General features: G+C 39.5%; 1 protein-coding gene across 1 annotated transcript in view; it reads right to left on the bottom strand.

Moving 5' to 3' along the window:
• The window catches only part of IMPG1 (interphotoreceptor matrix proteoglycan 1), a 141,699-nt gene extending 130,344 nt beyond the window's left edge, over positions 1-11,355 (bottom strand). Inside the window, exon 1 of the mRNA XM_069974176.1 lies at positions 11,223-11,355. Within this exon, the coding sequence (XP_069830277.1) occupies positions 11,223-11,355 (133 nt within the window). The remainder of the gene's footprint in view (positions 1-11,222) is intronic.
• Between the last annotated feature and the right edge of the window lie 263 nt (positions 11,356-11,618).

Consider the following 11,618-nt stretch of genomic DNA (forward strand, 5'->3'; position numbering starts at 1 on the left):
GAACCCTCATCTCAAACCATGAAATATCCAAATCATAGCAAGAACTGGAAGAGCTGAGTTTAAAGTGACTCTGTACCCAAAATCTGCCCCCTTCTTCCCCCCCCTCCAAACCACTTGTACCGTCCGATGGCTGTTTTTAATCCAAGATCTGTCCTGGGGTCCGTTCGGCAGGTGATGAAGTTATTATCCTATAAAAAAATTTTTAAACTTGCAGCCCTGTGTCGAATTGGTGTGGCCTAGAGTGTCTGTGCCCTAGGCTTGCACCGCCTCACCATCCCTCCTCCCCACCCTCTTCACCATTAGGAATGCCCCAGACAGCATTTTCCCTATTCATCATTTGTCTAAAAACTGCACAGGTGTCTTAGCGATCCAACACATGTGCAGTGTTCGGACAAGTGGTGATTAAGAGAAGTGCTGCTTGGTGGCATTCCTAATGATGAAGAGGGCCAGCAGGAGGGACGGAGAGGTGGTGCAGGCCTAGGGCACAGACACTCTAGGCCTCGCCAATTTGACACAGGACTGCAAGTTTAAAAGTTGTTTTTTAGGATAATAACTGCATCACCTGCCGAATGGACGCCAGGTACAAGCAGTTTGGGGGAGTGAGATTGTGGGTACAGAGTTGCTTCAAGTTAAAGGGGGATTTTACATTCAGTAAATTAAGACTATGCATTGTATAATTTTGCATAGAAGCCATTGGGGGTCATTTATCAAACTAATTGCGCCTGTTTTTAGTCTAATATATCTAGTTTGCACTCAAAATAAATCTAATATGAATTTATGAAGCTTTTTTAGACAAGACTATCCAAATTAGATGCGACTTTTTGAATTAGATTTTTTGTTGTTAATAAGATCAAAAGTGCGGCAGAATTCTTTTTTAGTTAAATTTATTAACTGCGCAATTTTTAAAAAAGCCGCATATATTGGCGCATCGCTACGTCTGCTCCGAACCAGGTGAATTTATTAGACTAATTAAAAGACCATTATTTTTAAGACAGAATTACTAAGCTATTAGACAATTTGCATAAATTTGACTAAACACATTAGATTGGAAATTATGCCAAAACATCTTTGACAAAATCGTGTTTTTAAATTTGTTAGTAAATATCCCCCTTTGTGTATTAATTCCTTTTGGTTTTCGTGGTGTTCATTTGACGTCATTGTACACTTTCAATCAATAAAATTGCCGTTTTGCAGGACTGTTAGATAGAACACAGTTATTGGCATCACATGACATGTAAAGTCCTTCCTAAAATTCTACTGTACCTCTAAAGAAAATCAAGTTATGCCCTATCCTGAGGATAGAAAACAACTAAGGAGTCATTCACACGTCTGTAGAAATCAGTCACGGAGGGGTTTTCTGCGGACTGGACTTGGGAGCTCCCAGCATCAAGATTAATTATGATGTCGGGAGCTCCTAAACAGTTTAAAAGTTTGCTCTAGTGTCCTGACACAGCCACACGGCTGCAGGCTGTTCTTAGGTTTGTGTGGCGTACACTTCGATCTCACCTTAAATACAAAACACTCACAGGCACTAAACTGAATAAAGGCACGGGCCTCCCTGATTTTTCCCTGTATTATAAGGTTTGAGTCTTGCTAAGGTTAGTGGACTCGTTCCATAACACACTCAGCAAACAGATTGATTGAGAACTGTCGCCTATATCGCTGCACTCACTTCCCTGGGTTTTCAATTGGAGGTGGTGAAGAGCAGCAATGCATGTGAATATGTCCTTAACCAGTGGTCCAACTACTGTGAGGCTGGAATCACCCTCCTGGAGAGACAGTTTTGGCAGCAGTACTTTTATACTGTTAGAGGCATGCAGTGTCTTTGTTTCTGCTCATTCTCATTTTCATGTCATGTCATACTGGAATCAAGTGACAAGGGAAAGTTACATTGGGCAGTATTTGTAATTTTGACGTGCACTACGGCTGCTTGGGAGATCTTGACATCACTATGGGGGATATTTACTAACAAATCTAAAAACACGATTTAGTCAAAGATGTTTTGGCATAATTTCCAATCTAATGTGTTTAGTCAAATTTATGTAACTTGTCTACTAGCATAGTAAATGTGTCTTAAAAATAATGGTCTTTTAATTAGTCTAATAAATTCACCTGGTTGGGAGCAGACGTAGCGATGCGCCAATATATGCGACTTTTTAAAAAATTGCGCAGTTAATAAATTTAGCTAAAAAATAATTCTGGCGCACTTTCGATCTAATTGACAACAAAAAATCTAATTCAAAAAGTCGCATCTTATTTGGATAGTCTTGTCTAAAAAAGCTTCATAAATTCATATTAGATTTATTTTGAGCGCAAACTAGATATATTAGCCTAAAAACAGGCGCAATTAGTTTGATAAATGTCCCCCCTATGTTCTGACTGTTAAAGGAGACAAAAGTTGTAAATCCCTTCTCTAAAAACAGCTAATGTCATCATTAAATCATATAGAAATGCCATTAATTGCTTTTTCACATTTTGTGGCAGATGCAGCGGAGTTTATTGTCACCTCTTCCGTTCGCTGACTCACCACTTGTTACAGAAAGGGCTATTACTGTCTTTCTCATCAAAGTATTAAGCTGTGTCATAATGTTATTATGAGACGGCTCGGATGCACAATGTGCAGTCAGTTCTTCTCCACCTTTACGATTAACGTTTTTGCTGTAAATATTTAAAGGTGAATTTACCATTGGAGACATTTCTTAGGGAAGTATTACACGGCCTGATGGCTTGAAGTAAGCGAGCGTCAATCTGCTAGATCGTTGCTCGTTTACTGAGCCCATATTGGGTTCGATAATCATGCAGCAAGGGCTGAATTGTTATCTTTGGTAAATAATAAACTTCTACATACCTCTCTTTTTTCGGTGTGCGCCACTTATTGAAGGGGAAGTGCGGATAAGAAAAACTTGTTTTCTATTAAAAGTTCATTAAAAGTTCTATAGATGTGTCTATACAATGTATTACCATATCTGTACGGTTCTGCCACACTGGTAGCTGATAGAAATCAAGGAAGTGAAAAAAATGGCCCCTGTGCCAATACACATTGTCTCCTGCTCCTTCTGCTCTCCCCCACTTAGGAGACAAATCTTCCATGTCTCTGTCTCACATTGTGTGTATTTGCTGAGCACAGGCTGATGATGCAGACAAGGGGCAGGGCGTGATCTCACAGGAGGCTTGGCTGGATCCCCCAATCCCCTGAGTGATTCACCATCTCTGACCACCCAGAAGCAGGTGCAGCAAAAATTTTACTGATTGTGATGGGTGGGGGACTGTGATGATCAGCTGAGGGAAAGCATTGCATCCAGGGAACTGCTCAACCAGGAAGGACAGAAACACATAACAGAACAACCCCCACCCCCCCAACAAATGGATTTTTGGTAGTTTCAAAACTCGAATAGACAGGTAAGTAATGCGTTATGCTTCTGCAGAAGTTTCATTTTTTTAACCTGTACCTGGAGTTCTCCTTTAAATACAGCTGGTAAAAAATCGGGGTGAGGCTTTTAGACTGGCATATGCGTATCCCTGTCTTAATAAATGTCCCCCCACCCCAAGTCTGTGCTGTATGTCAAAAAGTTGTCAATTTTTGAGCAAAACAAGTAGGTTCACAAAATTTACGACAGGTCTATGGATGAGTTAAGGTGTAGAATAATGATAGATCCCCTCATAGGACCCCCATATTTCTTTCTCTTACATCTAAATATATAGATAGATCTATAATTTTTGCATCGCCTTTCTAATGTTGTATTTAGCAACAGAAGCTCGAGTCGTCAAACTAAATCTATTCTCTTGTCACTTGTAGAGTTTTACACTATTTACACTGGGGAGATCCGATGTTTTACTCATCCCCTAACATCTTATTGTATGTGACTCTAAAGAGCTTATCTTTCCTTGTCAAAACAGAACTCTTGAGAGTGCAAGACAAGTCACTATTGATAAGTGATCTCCATGCGTTTTATAGAGTCACCATGGCATGGCAAGCTGACTAGATGAGAGATCTTGTTACAAACTCAGCACTGCGATTTACTATCCATGAAAGTCAAGATTTATTATCTTGAAAATCAAAATGCAAATCATTCCCGAAAGAAAATAATCTTTTATGGAAGCGTAGCTGTACTATCAGAGCTTCAGACCTTTTATTGTGTATTATTCATGGAGGCTTTTTGCATTTACAGTAAACTGGGTAAGACTGGCCTCCTGCTAAATTCTAGATGGGCATCTGCACCAGGCCACTCTAATATATGGTAGTAAGAGATGAGCGAACCGTGTTCGGGTTCGAGTCGATCTGAACCCGAGCGATCGGCATTTGATTAGCTGGGGCTGCTGAACTTGGATAAAGCTCTAAGGTTGCCTAGAAAACATGGATACAGCCAATGACTATATCCATGTTTTCCACATAGCCTTAGGGCTTTATCCAAGTTCAGCAGCCACCGCTAATCAAATTCCGAACGTTCGGGTTCGGATCGACTCGAGCAGGCATGAGGTTCGCTCATCTCTAATGCTAGTGCTTTCTCCCCCTCTCTGCGGGGTCATTAAAGGTCCCCATACACCTTTAATAAGTCACTGTCCGGTTGTCAGTTATTTCTCCTGCCCGCCACCCGTCCTCCCTATACACAGGAACCTTCATCACGACTGAGCAATTCAGTTTTTTCTATGGGGAGAGGAGGGTAAGCTAAAGCAGAAGAGCCTCTTCTCTCCAAAAAAAAAAAAGATTCCTGACCCCTGTCTCCATGGGAGAGCCCCATATACCTTAGATTGACGGCCGCGACCCTCCACGAGCAATGGGTATGGCCGATCAAAGTCTAAAGGTTTATGGGAACCTTAAAAACAGTAGTTTTATGCTGCCATATTTAAGAGTAGTATAAACTAGTGACAGAAAAGCTGAACAGAATGATGTATCACTTACATTGTTCTGTGCAGCTGATTCACAGATATCCTCCTTAATAAAAGGGACAATAAGTAGTCCTCTCCATTATGTGTGTGAGCTCAGTAGTCCTGGATATTCATAAGCAACAGCAAATTCTGCCCACCAGCTGCTGATTGGCAGTTATCTATCCATGCTGTGTATAGGCAGTCAACTGTCAATCAGTAGCTGAAGGGCGGGGGGAGAGGTGTGGCAACAATCCTATTCTCCTACATATTAGGGAAATGGCTGAACAGAATGATGTTAGTAATACACTGATCCCTAGGGAGTCTGGGTAAATTTGGATACAGCCTATTACTGTATCCAAGTTTTCAGAACTCCATAGGGCTGAATCCCACTTCTTCAGCCTCCGGTAATCAAATGGCAAATAATATATATAATAATAATATTGAGGCTAAACTTCTCACACCTTCTCATAGTCCACAAGTGACACATAATTTCCTGATTAACACACAGCAACTAAGTCTCGGTGCTTTCAAATGCCAGAGCTGAATTTCAGTCCCATATTGGCATGTATGTAAACTATTTCTAAATTCAGCTACCTTTTGGACAAGAGCCGATAAAATAAAAAATTATAACATGTTCTGAATCCCTCCAATATACGGTTTTCTTCTTTTTCTACAGAATGATTGCATCAACCAGTAATTTCAGTTACCCTTATACCTTAGCTCCAAATCGAGCCTAATCTGGTTATAGACAGATCCATAACGTGTACTCTGATATTTAACACATTATTAAACTATGAAATATTCATGAGGCAGTATACAAGCTAGTTGGTAATTTTAATAGCAAGTGGACTTGAGAGGCTTTATGGCAGCCGACTACTAAAGCAGAACATCTTAAAGCTCCAAATGCTCACACAGTACATTACATGCTGTACAGAAGTTTACCATCTAGCAAAATCTAACATATCATACATGGTGGGCCAGGGGCGTAACTACGATTCATGGGGCCTCATATTAAAAAATAGTATGGGCCCCATGAATCCTAGTGTCTAGGGGGTGGTGTATGTCCCCCCCCCCCCAACAATGCTCTGGTCCTCATGGTAGATCAATCACGCCAGCCCCTTCCCGGACCACCCTTCCCCATGCTGCAGGGGTCCCGATCAGTCAGTGACAGGTCCTTGTCCTAAAAGAGAAACAGATTGCTGAACTCAGGGAGACCAGCCAAAAATGACAACACTGCCGGCTGCTAGTGAAAGCTCTCAATGCAGTGAAGTCCTAGGTGCATTGCCGACATTGACTTATAGGGCCACTTAATATGGTGGTTTTGGTAGTTTCCAAACAGGAGCCTCCCCTTGGCTGGGTCCTTCCCGGAGGGATATCTGGCTAGTCCTGTTTTGAGACTCTTCAATGAGGCTCCACGGGCTCTTCTTTTTGCATATTTAGGTCCTTGTCCTGTCACTGACTACCTTAAATGCTGTAATCGCTGTGTATTGTGGTGTTTAAGGGGGTTAATGACAGGCAGCTGCATGACCGCGGCTGCCTTTTATTATGCTGTTTTCGGGGACACTAATGTGTGCAGGGCCAATCACAGATTCACACATTAAAACCCCTTCACTGGAACATTTACATACGTTCCTGCTGCACGGTGTATGTGAAAGTACCTTTCTGCTGGGACCACTTCTACCTTTGCTCAAAGAACTGAATAAAATAAATAAATTAATTAATAACTATACACAAAAAGCTGTGGGTGAAACCCCCTTGGGGTATATTCACAAAACCATGTCAAAAACTGTTCTGTATATTTTTTTTAAAAAAATGCTGTGTGTGCATCCGCCTTATTGTATTGTTTACGTATTAAACACATAATTTTCCCAAGTCAATAATATTACATTTACAATGCATAAAGCAGGAGGGAAATATCATTCCAAGCCATTCTTTTGGACTTTGCAGTACTATGGAATTGAGATATTGATCCCAGTGAAGACTGATGAAACTGTAAACCAATCACTTTGACTGTTTCTTTACAAGATAAAGCTCCCTATTAACTACACTAAATTGAACATCCTATAAAGCTATAATTTGAAACCAAATCAAACATCAATTCTGAGATAAATTAAGTCTTTGCGGTTGATGTAATCTTCTATGTTCTTTTTTTCTGTTTATATATAACATTGTTATTACGGTAAATGGTCCCATCTGTGTATGGGGCTTATTTTTATGATCACTTAGCTTGATACATCATAACATTTTACACAGTAGTAAAAGTAGACAAAAGGTTCTTTTATAAAGCTGCACTGCTGTAAATACCTCAAGGTTGCTGAAAATAAGAATATATATTGTATGGGGGGAGGGGCTCCACTTCTGGAATGATGTAGACTTTTTGCGGTTTAACAAATAATATTATTTTCAAGCGGGTAAGAAGGATGACAATCTGCCTACTATTGTTTTGACATCAAGTTTATATTTGGTTGAGGGTGACGTAAAAATAAAAATAAAGCATACTCACCAACCTGAGTACTCCCTGATGTCATCAAGTTCCTCACATACAAATCTGTTTTATATTTCTGAGATTAACCAGTTTCGGCAGTTACTGTACGTATACTCAATCAATCAGACTGGATGGGGTTACAGCCAGAGCTGCGGAGGGACCCAGGTAGGTAAGTATTCTTTTTAAAACAGCCAAATGTTAACTTTTTTGGTGCCAAGATAACCCATAACCCTGTTAATGTGTTAATTCACATTGGTGAGTGTGCCCCCTCCTGTTATTTGAAGATAACCGAATCTAAAGAGAGGGACCTAAATAGAGATGATTAGAAGTGGTATAGGCATGTGAAGCAAGGAAACTACAGTGCCGCAGACATTCAAAGAGTTTCCCTGCTCCCGGCATGATATTGATACATCATGCCAGACGAGGGAACAGTCTATTACAGGGTTTCCTTGTCTGTAGGGCCCCTAATTTAGAGGACATGTGAAAATTTAAAGGTGTACTCCGGCGGGGGGCTATTTTGGGATCTGGCCAGGGAGGAGGTATCTGAGGGAAACAACGTCCACTCGCCTCCCCGGTTCCAGCGGTTCCTGGTGTCTGACGGTGTTTCACTCTATATTTTATGATCAAACTAAAGGTGTCATTACAAAGTGCAATTGATTTTGCAAAACATAAGGCCTCATAAAACTCCGTACATGAAAAATTAAAAATGCTATAGTTCTTAGAAGGCAATAAAGAAAAAGTGAAAACATAAAAATTTTAATTGGCTGCGTCCACAAGGCCAAAATAGGTATGAAGGGGTTAAAGCAGAATGGTGGTTGGTAACCTAAGTAAGGACGGGCGTATGGTATAAAAAAAAGGGCAAGTTTGCTAAATTACTGTATTTTCAAAAACATTTCACTTGATGTACCCTACAAGTTTAACTATATTATTTGAGGAGAGAATACACCTTTAACCTCTTCACGTCCACAATACGTATATATATATATATATATATATATATATACGTTCCTGCTGCAGATTCCCCGTGCAGCAGGAGCATATATATATATTCCTGACAGTGAGGGGCTTTTGATGTGTGCAGTAGTGTGAGCGGTCCCGCACACATCAGTGTGTCCGGGGCCGGAGATAATCACAGACAGCTGCGGTCCCCTTAAATGACCCCTTTAATATGGCGTTTAAGGAAGTCAATGACAGGTTAAGCACCTGTCACTGACTGATCGGGACCCTTGCAGCCATGTATCGACAGGCGGGGGTAAGACACTTGCTCCTGTCCTGTCGGATCGTCCATCTGTGTATAGAGTTTGCTCTCAGGCAGGCTCTATGCACAGATCACCAATAACACTGATCTATGCTAAGCTATGGCATAGCATAGATCAGTATACACAATCTAAAGATTGCATATTTTACAGTAAAATATAAGTGTAATTAAAAAAAATCCTTATAAATCCCCCAATAAAAGTTTTAAATACCTTCGTGCCTGTTATAAAAATATGTAAAATAAATAAATAAACAAACATATTACATATTTTAGCATGCAATATGATATTAATAAAAACTAGAGATCAAGGCGCAAAACTGACACACCAACCAGCCCTGTAGGTGGAAAAATAAAAGCGCTATGGCTCTAAGAAGGCGGAGAGGAACATTGCATTAATTTGACTTGCTAGGTGCTTTGCTCAATCACTAAACGTGTGATACTAGTGCATTGTTTGATCATAAAATGTGCGCTGCAATCAAAAGGACATTTTTGCTGTTCAGTATAGAAAATACATTTTTCATGTAATTGTGTAATTTTTTTTTTAGGATTTTCATTGTGTCGGGTAGATAATTTTATACTGTAATAGTACGGACTGGATATTCATTTATGATTGTGGCAATACCAATTCTGCTTATTATTATTGGGATTCTTCCCATAAATGGGAAATGTATATTTTACTTTTTTTTTTATTTATAAATCACTAGATCACTTACCATGTACAGTAAACTGCAGTAAATGTATTGCAGTGTAATGCGTATTCAGTGTAAGGGCCCTATTCCACGGGACAATTATCGTTCAGATCGTTCGGCCTGTACACAGTATAGACAGGCGGTGGGCAGAGGGAGCAGGTGCTCAGAGTCCTCATTATTCAAGAGAATCTCTCTAAATCAGCTGCACAGAACAATGTAAGTGATACATCAGTCTGTTCAACTTCTCTGTCACTGGTTTATGCTTCACTTAGATAGGGCAGTATAAACCTACTTACAGAGTCTTTTTAACTGGAATCTAAGTTGTCCAGCTTCCCAACACAGTCCACAAAAGTTGGCATTCCTTATTAAAACATTTTTAGTGTAAGTATAGTAAAGCAAAGTAACATGACGTAAAAGTGATATGTGTACAGTGTCTACTCTGTTTCTTAAAGGTAAATCAAGGCTTTCTTCTCATCTCTCATCACTAACAAAGCTCAGACAGCTGTCTCTTTTTTTCTATCTACTGTTTCCACAGTGCTGCAATGTGATCATTCTTTCCCTTTAGATTCTTAAAGCGACTCTGTACCCACAATCTGACCCCCCCAAACTACTTGTACCTTCGGATAGCTGCTTTTAATCCAAGATCTGTCCTAGGGGCCGTTCAGCAGGTGATGCAGTTATTGTCCTAAAAACAACTTTTAAACTTGCAGCCCTGAGTCAAATGGCCATGGCCTAGAGTGTGTGTGCCCTAACTTTGCACAACGCCTCTGTCTCTCCTCCCCACCTGTTCACCATAAGGAATGCCCCTAGAACATTTTCTCCTCTCTGAACATTGCACAGGTGCCTTAACGATCCAGCCCATGTGCCGTGCTAACACAGCTGAGGAATAAGAGACAATTTGCCTGGAACAAGCAAGCAAGCTTACGTCTGGTCAGAACCAGGTGAATAAAACTGTGCAAGTTTTTCATAGTTGCGCCTTTTTTGCGCCTTTTTTATTCAGATGCATTTACTATGGCAATGCTACAAATTAATGAATCAGTCACAAGATATTAGAACAAAATACACACCAATCCCCATTAGAATAGTTGCACTTATTAGACTCCTTAGTAAATCTCCCACATAGGGGGATATTTACTAACAAATCTAAAAACACGATTTTGTCAAAGATGTTTTGGCATAATTTCCAATCTAATGTGTTTAGTCAAATTTATGTAAATTGTCTAATAGCATAGTAAATATGTCTTAAAAATAATTGTCTTTTAATTAGTCTAATAAATTCACCTGGAGCAGACGTAGCGATGCGCCAATATACTGTATGCGACTTTTTTCAAAATTGAGCATTTAATAAATTTAGCTAAAAAAGAATTCTGGCGCACTTTCGATCTAATTAACAACAAAAAATCGAATTCAAAAAGTCACATCTAATTTGGATAGTCTTGTCTAAAAAAGCTTCACAAATTCATATTAGATTAATTTTGAGCGCAAACTAGATATATTAGACTAAAACAGGCGCAATTAGCTTGATAAATGTCCCTCATAGTGTTTTATTTTCAATTGCACCACACATATAATTTTTTTTCTGGTTTCACAGCATATTTTATGCAAAAATTAAGTCTGTAATTGCAAAGAACGATTAGTGAGGCAAAAATAAGGGCCCATGTGGGTCTGTAGGTGAACAAATACAAGTGATACGGCGTTTTAAACACGAGGTGGAAAAAAAACAAAAAACACAAATCTGAAGATTTGCTCAGACCTTAAGGAGTTAACATTCTTTCCAAGGGAGAATGTCATATTGATGTGGTGCAGTACCGAGGCCATACGTCATCATATAGAAAGCCTAAAGCTCTGTAGTATGGAGACAAGGTCACTCTATGCAAGCTCTATTCATGAGGCTTAGCACGATGTTTATTGCATATGCACTTACCTCTGAGTCTGTAGTAAGCCAGATGACTTGCAATGATTTGCTTCACTGATTCTTGTGGACAAACTTTAACTCCAGTTGGAAAAGCTATTGATCTTTTTGTTCTCTGTCTTTTCAAGTCAAACAGCCGTTTCATTGTCGAAGCTCTAGAAATCTTCTTATATATATCTGGTTGTAAAGAAGCTGATGCAGCGCTATTTTCATGGTTTGATTTGTTCACAAATTCTGCCAAAAATATACATACAATTGTTATTGATACTTTGTAAGAAAGATCAAAAAAACAATCAATATTATCGTTTCAAAAATCCAACACTTAGGGGGAGATTTATCAAACATGGTGTAAAGTGAAACTGGCTCAGTCAGATTCAACCTTTCATTCCTAACAGAGTCTTTGAAAAA

This window comes from Dendropsophus ebraccatus, chromosome 6, assembly GCF_027789765.1.
Source record: "Dendropsophus ebraccatus isolate aDenEbr1 chromosome 6, aDenEbr1.pat, whole genome shotgun sequence".
In the NCBI taxonomy this organism is placed as follows: Eukaryota; Metazoa; Chordata; class Amphibia; order Anura; family Hylidae; genus Dendropsophus; species Dendropsophus ebraccatus.